The sequence below is a fragment of the Corella eumyota genome, chromosome 5 (genome assembly GCF_963082875.1).
Source record: "Corella eumyota chromosome 5, kaCorEumy4.1, whole genome shotgun sequence".
Taxonomy (NCBI): Eukaryota; Metazoa; Chordata; class Ascidiacea; order Phlebobranchia; family Corellidae; genus Corella; species Corella eumyota.
Window position 1 is genome coordinate 9,239,736 of NC_137494.1, and position 16,202 is coordinate 9,255,937.

At 31.4% G+C, this 16,202-nt stretch overlaps 1 protein-coding gene and 14 non-coding genes across 15 annotated transcripts; 13 read left to right on the forward strand and 2 right to left on the reverse strand.

The window, feature by feature from the left end:
* The first annotated feature begins 40 nt into the window (after positions 1-40).
* Positions 41-838, forward strand: LOC145753453 (uncharacterized). Its single transcript, XM_082569863.1, has one exon. It carries the CDS (start codon positions 41-43, stop codon positions 836-838), a length of 798 nt encoding a protein of 265 aa, XP_082425989.1.
* Positions 839-2,995: 2,157 nt separating this feature from the next.
* On the forward strand, positions 2,996-3,069 carry Trnai-aau (transfer RNA isoleucine (anticodon AAU)). Its single transcript has one exon. It is a non-coding gene; the product is annotated as a tRNA-Ile (tRNA).
* A 1,307-nt stretch (positions 3,070-4,376) lies between these two features.
* Positions 4,377-4,449, reverse strand: Trnaf-gaa (transfer RNA phenylalanine (anticodon GAA)). The gene has a single exon. It is a non-coding gene; the product is annotated as a tRNA-Phe (tRNA).
* A 125-nt stretch (positions 4,450-4,574) lies between these two features.
* Positions 4,575-4,648, reverse strand: Trnai-aau (transfer RNA isoleucine (anticodon AAU)). The gene has a single exon. It is a non-coding gene; the product is annotated as a tRNA-Ile (tRNA).
* A 1,728-nt stretch (positions 4,649-6,376) lies between these two features.
* Trnaf-gaa (transfer RNA phenylalanine (anticodon GAA)) lies at positions 6,377-6,449 on the forward strand. Its single transcript has one exon. It is a non-coding gene; the product is annotated as a tRNA-Phe (tRNA).
* A 1,053-nt stretch (positions 6,450-7,502) lies between these two features.
* Trnav-aac (transfer RNA valine (anticodon AAC)) lies at positions 7,503-7,575 on the forward strand. The gene has a single exon. It is a non-coding gene; the product is annotated as a tRNA-Val (tRNA).
* Positions 7,576-8,836: 1,261 nt separating this feature from the next.
* Trnaf-gaa (transfer RNA phenylalanine (anticodon GAA)) lies at positions 8,837-8,909 on the forward strand. Its single transcript has one exon. It is a non-coding gene; the product is annotated as a tRNA-Phe (tRNA).
* A 1,052-nt stretch (positions 8,910-9,961) lies between these two features.
* On the forward strand, positions 9,962-10,034 carry Trnav-aac (transfer RNA valine (anticodon AAC)). Its single transcript has one exon. It is a non-coding gene; the product is annotated as a tRNA-Val (tRNA).
* A 1,060-nt stretch (positions 10,035-11,094) lies between these two features.
* Positions 11,095-11,168, forward strand: Trnai-aau (transfer RNA isoleucine (anticodon AAU)). Its single transcript has one exon. It is a non-coding gene; the product is annotated as a tRNA-Ile (tRNA).
* Positions 11,169-11,294: 126 nt separating this feature from the next.
* Positions 11,295-11,367, forward strand: Trnaf-gaa (transfer RNA phenylalanine (anticodon GAA)). Its single transcript has one exon. It is a non-coding gene; the product is annotated as a tRNA-Phe (tRNA).
* A 1,059-nt stretch (positions 11,368-12,426) lies between these two features.
* Positions 12,427-12,499, forward strand: Trnav-aac (transfer RNA valine (anticodon AAC)). The gene has a single exon. It is a non-coding gene; the product is annotated as a tRNA-Val (tRNA).
* Positions 12,500-12,820: 321 nt separating this feature from the next.
* Trnav-uac (transfer RNA valine (anticodon UAC)) lies at positions 12,821-12,893 on the forward strand. Its single transcript has one exon. It is a non-coding gene; the product is annotated as a tRNA-Val (tRNA).
* A 666-nt stretch (positions 12,894-13,559) lies between these two features.
* Positions 13,560-13,633, forward strand: Trnai-aau (transfer RNA isoleucine (anticodon AAU)). The gene has a single exon. It is a non-coding gene; the product is annotated as a tRNA-Ile (tRNA).
* A 126-nt stretch (positions 13,634-13,759) lies between these two features.
* Positions 13,760-13,832, forward strand: Trnaf-gaa (transfer RNA phenylalanine (anticodon GAA)). Its single transcript has one exon. It is a non-coding gene; the product is annotated as a tRNA-Phe (tRNA).
* A 1,059-nt stretch (positions 13,833-14,891) lies between these two features.
* On the forward strand, positions 14,892-14,964 carry Trnav-aac (transfer RNA valine (anticodon AAC)). Its single transcript has one exon. It is a non-coding gene; the product is annotated as a tRNA-Val (tRNA).
* The last annotated feature ends 1,238 nt before the right edge of the window (positions 14,965-16,202 follow it).

The window sequence follows — 16,202 nt, forward strand, 5'->3', positions numbered from 1 at the left end:
AAAATGTCATTTATACAAAGCAAAGATAGGAGAGCAACTAATGTCACCATTACCCGCATGTCGAGTTACCCCTGGAAACCACCCCTTTAACAGCACTGGAGTGGACTATATGGGCCCTCTTTTCATAAAGCAGGGTCGATATCAAGTTAAACGTTATGGTTGCATATTTACTTGTATGGCAACTCGTGCGGTGCATATAGAAATCTCAAATTCATTGGATACAAATTCATTCTTACATTCGTTCAGAAGATTTATCAGTAGACGAGGATGTCCAAAAGAAGTCTACAGTGACAATGGCACAAACTTTGTAGGAGCAGAACGAGAATTGCGAGAATGCATTAAGCGCTGGAATTCAAAACAAATTTACGATACTTTACTACAGGAGAACATAAATAGGAGGTTGAATCCCCCAAGGGCATCCCATCAAGGAGGTGTATGGGAAAGAATTATTAGGTCTGTCCGGAAGATATTGCGAGCTTTAACTTGTGAGAGAATATTAAATGATGAAGAGCTGCACACATTTATGGCAGAGGTTGAACGCATTCTTAATGATCGCCCATTGACGGCACTAAGCAATGCATGTACAGACTTGCAATCACTATCCCCAAATTCAATTTTACTAGGAAGACTTAAAGTGTTGTGCCCACCTGATGAATTCTCCAAAGCAGAGGGTTATAGAAAATCCTGGAAATTGGTTCAATATATGATACATATATTTTGGAAACGATGGATAAAAGAGTACTTACCTTTACTACAATCCAGACAAAAATGGTTGCATCCAGTAAAGAATTTTGCGAAGGGAGACTTAGTCTTGATCATCGACGAGAACGCTAAATAAGGAGCCTGGCCGAAGGGTATTGTGGAGGAGACGTTCGCGGATCGGAATGGCTTGGTGAGAAGGGTACGGTTCCGCACAGCTCTTTTAACCTTCGAGCGTGACATCTGGAAGTTGTGTCTTCTGGAGTGCATCTAATAACTTTATATCTTTTTCGATAACTATTTGTCCGTTTTTATTTAAATGACTTTCTCCTATGGTATCTAGTCATTGGGGCCGGTGTGTTACAGACAAATTTAGTATTATATTGTTTAGTATTTCTATGTTTTAATATCTTAGTGTCCCGGGTGTGATTCCCGCATGTCATTTTACTTTTTCGTGATTTTGGATATTTGTAAGTTTTTATGACATTTTTGTATAGATTTGAGGTCCCAATGTGTTAACTGTAATCCATGTATAGATGTTGTGTTATTTCTTTGAAGTGTATAACTAACTTCTATTCTATTTGAATAAGGTATATAGGACATGTGTGTATGTTATTATGTGAGATGTTTAACCTTTGAAAACCGAATTTAAACGAATTTTGTCATTGAACTTTAAAATCAAACTAAATTGTACCGAATTGACTGACTATTAATAAAAATAAAGCATAGGGCACATCTTGTTCGTGTTTTTACGGTTATTATGTAGAGTTACTAGATTTTATTGTTGTAGTTATTTTGGTTGTTTATTCGGTTTAATTGTTTAATTTGACTTGACCCCGTTTACCGACTCCATTTGTTATGATTATATTTGGTTTGGTATTTTGTTTAAGTTTTAGTTATAAACGACAAGACGTTAACAGTAATACTTTTATTGTAATACGGCAAAACACTTACACGGTTTGATTTAAAGTTACATTACAAGATCAGCTAGATTGCTAGACTGACGTTAAAGTTGAAGTACGGTTTGTAGGTCCAGTTATTGCGAGATGCGACGGTGGCCAACTATCGCTAGATTGGCCCGACGATGTAACGATGACCAACTATCGGTAGATTGGTCAAGAATGTTTAAATTGTTCCAGTATTTATAGCACAACCGAAAGGCAATAAAAGTTCGTTCGTTGTAACGCCGCTGGCCTTCTACGTACAGGTTACGTGGCTAATTCTCGTTAGGGGCGATTTTAGAGTGCATTGTTTGAAGTTGACGCCCGTTGTAACGAGAATAATTGTTGTACGTGTCCGGTCAATGACATTGAACTAGCTTGAACTTAGAATTGATTGTAATAGGCTTATTACAATTGATTCTACAATTACATGAAAATCAGCAAAAAGCATATACCTTATTATTACTCAAGCTGTAGAATCTGACCGGCAGCGTGGTGTAGTGGTAAGAACACTTACTACACCACATTTGAGGTCGTGGGTTCAATCCCCACTGATTTCATGCTGTAGCGCCCTTGAGTAAGGCGGTATAAACGGTATAAACTCCTGCTGAGCCAGCACTTGATCAGCAGCATAATTACCGGGCAATTATAGTCTCTATAATATCCTAAACTGCCACAGGCAACTCGAGACTGGGTCGGAGTAACTTATGTTACTCTATGTTTAAGTCGCGCATTCGACTTTCCCACATCGAGGATAAAGATATATACAAAAAAAAAAAAAAAAAATCACAACTGTGAGACTATAGTCAAGGGTTGAGCATTGTTTCAACGTAATGTCATTTCTAATTGTTACCGGGTAAGTCATGGGTAAGTATCCCCTTTATACTTGTTTTCAGCAAACACATTCTGTCAAGCATGTTACTAATGCTATTTACGATGATGTGCTGTACCTGGCTTCGGCTGAGAATACACTACACTCATACCTATCCAATGTGAGAATTAATCTGTAGAAGTAGACTGGTTAATCACACCGCAACGTCTTAATACTCTATGCGTATTATGAAGATTTGTCTGTATGTCTTTTGTATAGTAAAACATACTAATAATTAATTATAGTTTATTATGGAGAAAGAGTTACATTTATCCGTCCACAAACTTGCATGAAGAATAGCAACACATTGCTTTTCAAAAACATTAATCTGGCTGATTACATGATACAGAAAACGTGATAGAGATACGGGTCTAGGCTAAGTTTAAATACTCTATTTTTCTACACAGATGGAACTACTTATTTTTCTACAGCGATAGAATCGCTCCGAATTATTTACAACTTGTAAATAGGTGATATAGCGTCTGGCCGGTTAGCTCAGTTGGTTAGAGCGTCGTGCTAATAACGCGAATGTCGCGGGTTCGATCCCCGTACTGGCCAATTTTATTGTTTAATATTCTCTTACCAAAGCTTAGTTTCTAAAAATTTTTTACAGAATTTTTTATTTGGTTTTTGTACCTAAATAATGAAATTTCTTAAGAATGCGAGACAATTCTTTATTACAAGGTACAATATTTTATTACAATCCTTGATAGCTCAGTTGGATGAGCGTCAGACTGAAGATCTGGAGGACCCTCGTTCAATCCCGAGTCGGGGCATATTTTTTTTTTACATTTAACATCGACAACTAAGCAGCTTACACAAATTTATTGTTTTTGGTATTAGGAAGAAAAAAAACGCAAGATTTAGTTTAAAATTATCCGCTTTGATATCACAGTTAGTAGAAGATCGGACTGAAGATTTAAAGGTTCCTGGTTTCTAATTTGGCTGATTCATTTAAATAAACATAAAAATAAGTATTTATAAATTGTTTATCTAAATTAAAATATTTATATACAACAATAAAATTTACAAATTTCTAATTTTTTTAGGCATTTTCAGTCTAAAAATAGCAGTAAGGCCTAATATAAATTTAAACAGAGTCTGACATTGAGACAGAAATAATGTTTTTTTAAATAAAGGAAAAACAACTCAAATAACTTCAAAACTTTTATAATGAAAATTTAATAATGTTAGGAACATTATTCGTATGATGAAAGTATCTTACTAGTTTTTACAATTATTTTTGTGAGAAATTTAATCAACTGGACAATTCATATAGATTTTCGTCGATTTTCATTAAAGTAATTTTTTATATTGTTACTAAATGCAATTGTGTCGTAGTACACTGGTTGATCATACCCCAACGTCCTCATACTTTATGCGCATTGTTACGATTTGTCTGATTTTTTTTGTATAATATAGTGTCTTAATATTTAAAAGTTTATTTTTGCAGAAAGGTTAATTTTAACTAGAAATAATATTAGAAATAATACGGCACTATACCAAGTATTTGCTTTGTTAGGTCGGCTTTTAAGGTTAATTACGGTCCTAATGTAATAATCTTTTTAAAGTTATATAAAACTGATATTGTAATAAATTAAAATATATAAAAGTAATTCGTTTTATATATTATTTTATAAAAATTTATATTTAATAAACAATTTATGAATAATTAATCTTTCATATATTTACATAAACTAACAGATCTTTTTCAGATTTTTAGTCTGACTCTCTCTCTTGTGTTATCGAAGCTGAAGTTTTTTAACTAAATTTAGCGTTTTTGTATTTTTTTTTCTTTCTAATGCCAAGGACAATAAAGTTGTGTAAACCGCTTAAATATTGATGTTAAAAGTAAAATCGAAACATGCCCCGACCCGGGATTGAACCAGGGACCTTCAGATCTTCAGTCTGACGCACTCCCAACTGAGCTATCGAGGCTCCTGTAAAAAAAACATTGTATCGCCTTCTTAATTTATTCTCTTTTTGGTAATAAAAATTTCTTAAATAAATTTTTATCGACTAAGCCATGCGTTGTTTGTGTGGAAGGATATAAAATAAAAAAATGGCTAGTACGGGGATCGAACCCGCGACATTCGCGTTATTAGCACGACGCTCTAACCAGCTGAGCTAACCGGCCAGATACTTTATGGCTTATTTACAAATTGTCAACAATTCGGAACGATTCCATTATTATGGACTAAAAGACAATTCCATCTGCTTTACAAGTAGAAGGCCATGAGTTTAAGTCTCGCTGAACTAATTTTATTGCCATAAATATAAAGAGCAATTATCGTGTAGTTATATGCATTCTTTATTTTAAAAAAAACTACGGCAAAATTTATTAATTTTAGACGTAAGACAATTTTTACCAATCATTTTTGAATAAACAACAGTCTATATTTATTTTAGAGTATTAAAACGTTGCAGTTTGATCAATCAGTGTACTTCTACAGACCTATTTTAACGTCTGCTCTACACAAATAAGATTATAGGTTTAAAACTTATTAAACCTATTCTTTAGGTATATACCACACTGTATGTTTATCTTTTTAAAACTGCGTTTAATATCTAAATTTTAAAAGTGGTCATATTAAATCCTTTTAAATTTCTATTCACCGCCTTTATATTTTTCTTGTAGTGATAAATTGTAAATACCAAAAACGATTGTAAATATTGTTTAAAGATAACAATAAAATGTTTTATGTAATTGCCTTTATAAATAGAAATATTCATTTTAATCATCCTCAATTTTATTTAAGTTAAAAATTTAAAATTTTTCTATAATATAGTTCCGATGGGGATTGAATCCATGGCCGACTGGATGTAAAGCAGACGTGATAACCACTAAACTTCGGAACTCGTTGCAAACAATGTTCTAGATACAAAGGAGTAAATCACGTCACAGAGTTTTATCATTTTTAAAATAAAAGCGGTTACTAGTTAATATTTATACATTAAAAAAAGTAAGTTAATGTTATTTTTAGTAACATTTAAAGCTTAACGTGTAAAAACTTCACTAAATACCTATATAATAAATTTTAACGGATATTATGTTAACGCTATTAACACTTTAAAAAGTAGCTTTGATAAGTTTTTAAACCGTAACTTTCTGCATAAAGAGCAGACGTAATTATGTAAAAGTTTTAAATATTTTCATTTGTTTAAACTTTTAAAAGAATAGTTCTGATGGGGCTCAAACTCATGACATTCTGCGTGTTAGGCAGACGTGATAACCAAACTGGTTAATAATACCACAACGTCTTCATCTCTATGCGTATAATTACGAGTTGTCTGAATGTCTTTTGTATAATAAAGCGTATCAATATTTTATAGTTATTATGGCGAAAAATTTACATTTAACCGTCCACAAATTTGCATTGGTTGCATTTCAGTCAAGTTTTAGCTAACAGATCACGATCATTCAACAATGATTGGTAAAAATTGTCTTACGTCTAAAATTAATAAATTTTGCTGTAGTTTTTTATAAAATAAAGAATGCATATAACTACACAATAATTGATGTTTATATTTATTGCAATAAAATTAGTTCAGCGAGACTTAAACTCATGGCCTTCTGCTTGTAAAGCAGATGGAATTGTATTTTAGTCCATAATAATGGAATCGTTTCGAATTATTGACAATTTGTAAATAAGCTATAAAGTATCTGGCCGGTAAGCTCAGCTGGTTAGAGCGTCGTGCTAATAACGCGAATGTCGCGGGTTCTATCCCCGTACTGGCTATTTTTTGTTTAATATTCTTCCACACAAACAACGCATGGCTTAGTCGATAGAAATTGATTTAAGAAATTTTTTTTTATCCAAAAAGAGAATTAATTAAGAAGGCGAGACAATGTATTTTTACAAGAGCCTCGATAGCTCAGTTGGGAGAGCGTCAGCCTGAAGATCTGAAGGTCCCTGGTTCAATCCCGGGTCGGAGCATGTTTTGTTTTTACTTTTAACATCAATATTTAGGTGGTTTACACAACTTTATTGTCCTTGGCATTAGAAAGAAAAGGAAATACAAAAACGCTAGATTTAGTTAAAAAACTTCAGCTTCGATAACACAAGGGAGAAAGTCAGACTAAAGATCTGAAAAAGGTCTGTTAATTTATTTAAATATATAAAAGATTAATTATTCATAAATTGTTTAATAAATTTAAATTTTTATAAAATAATATATAAAACGAATTACTTTTATATATTTTAATTTATTACAATATCAGTGTTATATAACTTTAAAAAGATTATTACATTAGGACCGTAATTAACCTTAAAAGCCGACCTAACAAAGCAAATACTTGGTATAGTGCCGTATTATTTCTAAATTTTAAGATCCAAAATCTGGTGACAAGGTCGGTCTATGTCACATTAGAAAGGTCGGAGATCGAATTCGTGGATCGTGGATCGGTGTTGTCGTGGGGGTCTAGCTCACATGGTAGAGCACGCGCTTAGCATGAGCGAGGTACCGGGATCGATGCCCGGGTCCTCCATTTTTTGGTAAAAAATATCTAACATTTTTATGTATTTTTATTTTGTCTATAAAAAATTTAAATACCTTGTTAAGTGTACTGAATGTGATTATAACGTTAATCTTCATCATTCTCCAGTTAGTTAGGTTTCTAACACAAATGATTGTAGACACTACTGAGATACTGTTATTAAATACCACAACAAATCAGCTATTTTGTTGTTTACGTTAAAGTTGTTATCTATTTCTAGTCACGTGTTTACACCTGTTGCCATGTTGAGTGATTTTTAAAAGTTTTTGTAGCATAGAACATTATCTTAATTGCGTGATCTTTCGGCTTAATTTTGACTAAAATGCAACTGATGCAAATTTGTGGACAGTTAAATGTATTTTTTTTGCGATAATAACTATAAAATATTGATACGCCTTATTATACAAAAGACATACAGACAAATCGTAATTATACGCATAAAGACGTTGTGATATTATTAACCAGTTTGCTTCTACGAATTTAATGAACATCGAGTTCCGTAGTGTAGTGGTTATCACGTCTGCCTAACACGCAGAAGGTCATGGGTTCAAGCCCCATCGGAACTAAACTTTTAAAAGTTTAAACAAATGAAAATAATTAAAACTTTTACATAATTACGTCTACTCTTTATGCAGAAAGTTACGGTTTAAAAACTCGTCAAAGCTAACATTTAAAAGCGTTAATAGCGTTAACATAATAATCGTTAAAATCCATTATATAGGTATTTAGTGAAGTTTTTACAAGTTAAGATTTAAATGTTACTAAAAATAATATTAACTTGCTTATTTTAAGGTATTAATATTAACTAGTAACCGCTTTTATTTTGAAAAATAATAAAACTCTGTGAGGTGATTCACTCCTTTGTATCTAGAACAATGTTTCCAACGAGTTCTGTAGTGTAGTGGTTATCACGTCTGCTTTACACGCAGAAGGTCATGGGCGCAAACCCCATCGGATCTATATTACAGAACAATTTAATATTTTTAACTTAAATAAAATTGAGGTTGATTAAAATGATTATTTCTATTTATAAAGGCAATTACATAAAACATTTTATTGTTATATTTAAACAATATTTACAATCGTTTTTGGTATTTACCATTTATCACTACAAGAAAAATATAAAGGCGGTGAATAGAAATTTAAAAGGGTTCAATATGACCACTTTTAAAATTTAGATATTAATGATAAATTTTAAAAAGAACGCAGTTTTAAAAAGATAAACATACAGTGTGGTATATACCTAAAGAATAGGTTTAATAAGTTTTAAACCTATAACCTTATTTTGTGTAGAGCAGACGTTAAAATAGGTCTGTAGAAGTACATTGGTTGATCAAACTGCAACGTTTTAATACTCTAAAATAAATATAGAATGCTGTTTATTAAAAAATGATTGGTAAAAGTTGTCTTACGTATAAAATGAATAAATTTTGCTGTAGTTTTTTATAAAATAAAGAATGCATATAACTACACAATAATTGCTGTTTATATTTATGGCAATAAAATTAGTTCAGAGAGACTTAAACTCATGGCCTTCTGCTTGTAAAGCAGATGGAATTGTCTTTTAGTCCATAATAATGGAATTGTTCCGAATTATTGACAATTTGTAAATTAGCTGTAAAGTATCTGGCCGGTTAGCTCAGCTGGTTAGAGCGTCGTGCTAATAACGCGAATGTCGAGGGTTCGATACCCGTACTGGCCATTCTTTTGTTTAATATCCTTCCACACAAACAACGCATGGCTTAGTCGATAGAAATTGATTTAAGAAATTTTTTTTATCCAAAAAGAGAATTAATTAAGAAGGCGATACAATTTATTTTTACAGGAGCATCGATAGCTCAGTTGGGAGAGCGGCAGACTGAAGATCTGAAGGTCCCTGGTTCAATCCCGGGTCGGGGCATATTTCGTTTTTACTTTTAACATCAATATTTAGGCGGTTTACACAACTTTATTGTCCTTGGCATTAGAAAGAAAAGGAAATACAAAAACGCTAGATTTAGTTAAAAAACTTCAGATTCGATAACACAAGGGAGAGAGTCAGACTAAAGATCTGAAAAAGATCTGTTAATTTATTTAAATATATAAAAGATTAATTATTCATAAATTGTTTAATAAATTTAAATTTTTATAAAATAATATATAAAACGAATTACTTTTATATATTTTAATTTATTACAATATCAGTTTTATATAACTTTAAAAAGATTATTACATTAGGACCGTAATTAACCTTAAAGGCCGACTTAACAAAGCAAATACTTGGTATAGTGCCGTATTATTTCTAAATTTTAAGATCCAAAACCTGGTGACAAGGTCGGTCTATGTCACATTAGAAAGGTCGGGGATCGAATTCGTGGATCGTGGATCGGTGTTGTCGTGGGGGTCTAGCTCACATGGTAGAGCGCGCGCTTAGCATGCGCGAGGTACCGGGATCGATGCCCGGGTCCTCCATTTTTGGTAAAAAATATCTAACATTTTTATGTATTTTTATTTTGTCCATAAAAAATTGAAATACCTTGTTAAGTGTACTGAATGTGATTATAACGTTAATCTTCATCATTTTCCAGTTAGTTAGGTTTCTAACACAAATGATTGTAGACACTACTGAGATACTGTTATTAAATACCATAACAAATCAGCTATCTTGTTGTTTACGTTAAAGTTGTTATCTATTTCTAGTCACGTGTTTACACCTGTTGCCATGTTGAGTGATTTTGGAACGTTTTTGTAGCATAGAACGTTATCTTAATTGCGTGATCTTTCGGCTTAATTTTGACTAAAATGCAACTGATGCAAATTTGTGGACAGTTAAATGTACTTTTTTTGCGATAATAACTATAAAATATTGATACGCCTTATTATACAAAAGACATACAGACAAATCGTAATTATACGCATAAAGACGTTGTGATATTATTAACCAGTTTGCTTCTACGAATTTAATGAACATCGAGTTCCGTAGTGTAGTGGTTATCACGTCTGCCTAACACGCAGAAGGTCATGGGTTCAAGCCCCATCGGAACTAAACTTTTAAAAGTTTAAACAAATGAAAATAATTAAAACTTTTACATAATTACGTCTACTCTTTATGCAGAAAGTTACGGTTTAAAAACTCATCAAAGCTAACATTTAAAAGCGTTAATAGCGTTAACATAATAATCGTTAAAATCCATTATATAGGTATTTAGTGAAGTTTTTACAAGTTAAGATTTAAATGTTACTAAAAATAATATTAACTTGCTTATTTTAAGGTATTAATATTAACTAGTAACCGCTTTTATTTTGAAAAATAATAAAACTCTGTGAGGTGATTCACTCCTTTGTATCTAGAACAATGTTTCCAACGAGTTCTGTAGTGTAGTGTTTATCACGTCTGCTTTACACGCAGAAGGTCATGGGCGCAAACCCCATCGGAACTATATTACAGAACAATTTAATATTTTTAACTTAAATAAAATTGAGGATGATTAAAATGATTATTTCTATTTATAAAGGCAATTACATAAAACATTTTATTGTTATCTTTAAACAATATTTACAATCGTTTTTGGTATTTACCATTTATCACTACAAGAAAAGTATAAAGGCGGTAAATAGAAATTTAAGAGGGTTCAATATGACCACTTTTAAAATTTAGATATTAATGATAAATTTTAAAAAGAACGCAGTTTTAAAAAGATAAACATACAGTGTGGTATATACCTAAAGAATAGGTTTAATAAGTTTTAAACCTATAACTTATTTGTGTAGAGCATACGTTAAAATAGGTCTGTAGAAGTACATTGGTTGATCAAACTGCAACGTTTTAATACTCTAAAATAAATATAGATTTCTGTTTATTCAAAAATAATTGGTAAAAATTGTCTTACGTCTAAAATTAATAAATTTTGCTGTAGTTTTTTATAAAATAAAGAATGCATATAACTACACAATAATTGCTGTTTATATTTATGGCAATAAAATTAGTTCAGCGAGACTTAAACTCATGGCCTTCTGCTTGTAAAGCAGATGGAATTGTCTTTTAGTCCATAATAATGGAATCGTTTCGAATTATTGACAATTTGTAAATCAGCTATAAAGTATCTGGCCGGTTAGCTCAGCTGGTTAGAGCGTCGTGCTAATAACGCGAATGTCGCGGGTTCTATCCCCGTACTGGCCATTCTTTTGTTTAATATCCTTCCACACAAACAACGCATGGCTTAGTCGATAGAAATTGATTTAAGTAATTTTTTTTTATCCAAAAAGAGAATTAATTAAGAAGGCGAGACAATGTATTTCTACAAGAGCCTCGATAGCTCAGTTGGGAGAGCGTCAGACTGAAGATCTGAAGGTCCCTGGTTCAATCCCGGGTCGGGGCATGTTTTGTTTTTACTTTTAACATCAATATTTAGGTGGTCTACACAACATTATTTTCCTTGGCATTAGAAAGAAAAGGAAATACAAAAACGCTAGATTTAGTTAAAAAACTTCAGCTTCGATAACACAAGGAAGAAAGTCAGACTAAAGATCTGAAAAAGATCTGTTAATTTATTTAAATATATAAAAGATTAATTATTCATAAATTGTTTAATAAATTTAAATTTTTATAAAATAATATATAAAACGAATTACTTTTATATATTTTAATTTATTACAATATCAGTGTTATATAACTTTAAAAAGATTATTACATTAGGACTGTAATTAACCTTAAAAGCCGACCTAACAAAGCAAATACTTGGTATAGTGCCGTATTATTTCTAAATTTTAAGATCCAAAATCTGGTGACAAGGTCGGTCTATGTCACATTAGAAAGGTCGGGGATCGAATTCGTGGATCGTGGATCGGTGTTGTCGTGGGGGTCTAGCTCACATGGTAGAGCGCGCGCTTAGCATGCGCGAGGTACCGGGATCGATGCCCGGGTCCTCCATTTTTTGGTAAAAAATATCTAACATTTTTATGTATTTTTATTTTGTCTATAAAAAATTTAAATACCTTGTTAAGTGTACTGAATGTGATTATAACGTTAATCTTCATCATTCTCCAGTTAGTTAGGTTTCTAACACAAATGATTGTAGACACTACTGAGATACTGTTATTAAATACCATAACAAATCAGCTATCTTGTTGTTTACGTTAAAGTTGTTATCTATTTCTAGTCACGTGTTTACACCTGTTGCCATGTTGAGTGATTTTTAAAAGTTTTTGTAGCATAGAACGTTATCTTAATTGCGTGATCTTTCGGCTTAATTTTGACTAAAATGCAACTGATGCAAATTTGTGGACAGTTAAATGTATTTTTTTTGCGATAATAACTACAAAATATTGATACGCCTTATTATACAAAAGACATACAGACAAATCGTAATTATACGCATAGAGATAAAGACGTTGTGATATTATTAACCAGTTTGCTTCTACGAATTTAATGAACATCGAGTTCCGTAGTGTAGTGGTTATCACGTCTGCCTAACACGCAGAAGGTCATGGGTTCAAGCACCATCGGAACTACACTTTTAAAAGTTCAAACAAATGAAAATAATTAAAACTTTTACATAATTACGTCTACTCTTTATGCAGAAAGTTACGGTTTAAAAACTCGTCAAAGCTAACATTTAAAAGCGTTAATAGCGTTAACATAATAATCGTTAAAATCCATTATATAGGTATTTAGTGAAGTTTTTACAAGTTAAGATTTAAATGTTACTAAAAATAATATTAACTTGCTTATTTTAAGGTATTAATATTAACTAGTAACCGCTTTTATTTTGAAAAATAATAAAACTCTGTGAGGTGATTCACTTCTTTGTATCTAGAACAATGTTTCCAACGAGTTCTGTAGTGTAGTGGTTATCACGTCTGCTTTACACGCAGAAGGTCATGGGCGCAAACCCCATCGGAACTATATTACAGAACAATTTAATATTTTTAACTTAAATAAAATTGAGGATGATTAAAATGATTATTTCTATTTATAAAGGCAATTACATAAAACATTTTATTGTTATCTTTAAACAATATTTACAATCGTTTTTGGTATTTACCATTTATCACTACAAGAAAAGTATAAAGGCGGTAAATAGAAATTTAAGAGGGTTCAATATGACCACTTTTAAAATTTAGATATTAATGATAAATTTTAAAAAGATCGCAGTTTTAAAAAGATAAACATACAGTGTGGTATATACCTAAAGAATAGGTTTAATAAGTTTTAAACCTATAACTTATTTGTGTAGAGCATACGTTAAAATAGGTCTGTAGAAGTACATTGGTTGATCAAACTGCAACGTTTTAATACTCTAAAATAAATATAGATTTCTGTTTATTCAAAAATAATTGGTAAAAATTGTCTTACGTCTAAAATTAATAAATTTTGCTGTAGTTTTTTATAAAATAAAGAATGCATACAACTACACAATAATTGCTGTTTATATTTATGGCAATAAAATTAGTTCAGCGAGACTTAAACTCATGGCCTTCTGCTTGTAAAGCAGATGGAATTGTCTTTTAGTCCATAATAATGGAATCGTTTCGAATTATTGACAATTTGTAAATCAGCTATAAAGTATCTGGCCGGTTAGCTCAGCTGGTTAGAGCGTCGTGCTAATAACGCGAATGTCGCGGGTTCTATCCCCGTACTGGCCATTCTTTTGTTTAATATCCTTCCACACAAACAACGCATGGCTTAGTCGATAGAAATTGATTTAAGTAATTTTTTTTTATCCAAAAAGAGAATTAATTAAGAAGGCGAGACAATGTATTTCTACAAGAGCCTCGATAGCTCAGTTGGGAGAGCGTCAGACTGAAGATCTGAAGGTCCCTGGTTCAATCCCGGGTCGGGGCATGTTTTGTTTTTACTTTTAACATCAATATTTAGGTGGTCTACACAACTTTATTTTTCTTGGCATTAGAAAGAAAAGGAAATACAAAAACGCTAGATTTAGTTAAAAAACTTCAGCTTCGATAACACAAGGAAGAAAGTCAGACTAAAGATCTGAAAAAGATCTGTTAATTTATTTAAATATATAAAAGATTAATTATTCATAAATTGTTTAATAAATTTAAATTTTTATAAAATAATATATAAAACGAATTACTTTTATATATTTTAATTTATTACAATATCAGTGTTATATAACTTTTAAAAGATTATTACATTAGGACTGTAATTAACCTTAAAAGCCGACCTAACAAAGCAAATACTTGGTATAGTGCCGTATTATTTCTAAATTTTAAGATCCAAAATCTGGTGACAAGGTCGGTCTATGTCACATTAGAAAGGTCGGGGATCGAATTCGTGGATCGTGGATCGGTGTTGTCGTGGGGGTCTAGCTCACATGGTAGAGCGCGCGCTTAGCATGCGCGAGGTACCGGGATCGATGCCCGGGTCCTCCATTTTTTGGTAAAAAATATCTAACATTTTTATGTATTTTTATTTTGTCTATAAAAAATTTAAATACCTTGTTAAGTGTACTGAATGTGATTATAACGTTAATCTTCATCATTCTCCAGTTAGTTAGGTTTCTAACACAAATGATTGTAGACACTACTGAGATACTGTTATTAAATACCATAACAAATCAGCTATCTTGTTGTTTACGTTAAAGTTGTTATCTATTTCTAGTCACGTGTTTACACCTGTTGCCATGTTGAGTGATTTTTAAAAGTTTTTGTAGCATAGAACGTTATCTTAATTGCGTGATCTTTCGGCTTAATTTTGACTAAAATGCAACTGATGCAAATTTGTGGACAGTTAAATGTATTTTTTTTGCGATAATAACTACAAAATATTGATACGCCTTATTATACAAAAGACATACAGACAAATCGTAATTATACGCATAGAGATAAAGACGTTGTGATATTATTAACCAGTTTGCTTCTACGAATTTAATGAACATCGAGTTCCGTAGTGTAGTGGTTATCACGTCTGCCTAACACGCAGAAGGTCATGGGTTCAAGCACCATCGGAACTACACTTTTAAAAGTTTAAACAAATGAAAATAATTAAAACTTTTACATAATTACGTCTACTCTTTATGCAGAAAGTTACGGTTTAAAAACTCGTCAAAGCTAACATTTAAAAGCGTTAATAGCGTTAACATAATAATCGTTAAAATCCATTATATAAGTATTTAGTGAAGTTTTTACAAGTTAAGATTTAAATGTTACTAAAAATAATATTAACTTGCTTATTTTAAGGTATTAATATTAACTAGTAACCGCTTTTATTTTGAAAAATAATAAAACTCTGTGAGGTGATTCACTCCTTTGTATCTAGAACAATGTTTCCAACGAGTTCTGTAGTGTAGTGGTTATCACGTCTGCTTTACACGCATAAGGTCATGGGCGCAAACCCCATCGGAACTATATTACAGAACAAATTAATATTTTTAACTTAAATAAAATTGAGGATGATTAAAATGATTATTTCTATTTATAAAGGCAATTACATAAAACATTTTATTGTTATCTTTAAACAATATTTACAATCGTTTTTGGTATTTACCATTTATCACTACAAGAAAAGTATAAAGGCGGTAAATAGAAATTTAAGAGGGTTCAATATGACCACTTTTAAAATTTAGATATTAATGATAAATTTTAAAAAGAACGCAGTTTTAAAAAGATAAACATACAGTGTGGTATATACCTAAAGAATAGGTTTAATAAGTTTTAAACCTATAACTTATTTGTGTAGAGCATACGTTAAAATAGGTCTGTAGAAGTACATTGGTTGATCAAACTGCAACGTTTTAATACTCTAAAATAAATATAGACTGCTGTTTATTCAAAAATGATTGGTAAAAATTGTCTTACGTCTAAAATTAATAAATTTTGCTGTAGTTTTTTATAAAATAAAGAATGCATATAACTACACAACAATTGCTGTTTATATTTATGGCAATAAAATTAGTTCAGCGAGACTTAAACTCATGGCCTTCTGCTTGTAAAGCAGATGGAATTGTCTTTTAGTCCATAATAATGGAATCGTTCCGAATTATTGACAATTTGTAAATGAGCTGTAAAGTATCTGGCCGTTAGCTCAGCTGATTAGAGCGTCGTGCTAATAACGCGAATGTCGCGGTTTCGATCCCCGTACTGGCCATTCTTTTGTTTAATATCCTTCCACACAAACAACGCATGGCTTAGTCGATAGAAATTGATTTAAGAAATTTTTTTTATCTAAAAAGAGAATTAATTAAGAAGGCGA

Excerpts from the sequence above, each read along its gene's own strand:
- LOC145753453 (XM_082569863.1), top strand. The coding sequence starts at position 41 with ATGTCACCATTACCCGCATGTCGAGTTACCCCTGGAAACCACCCCTTT.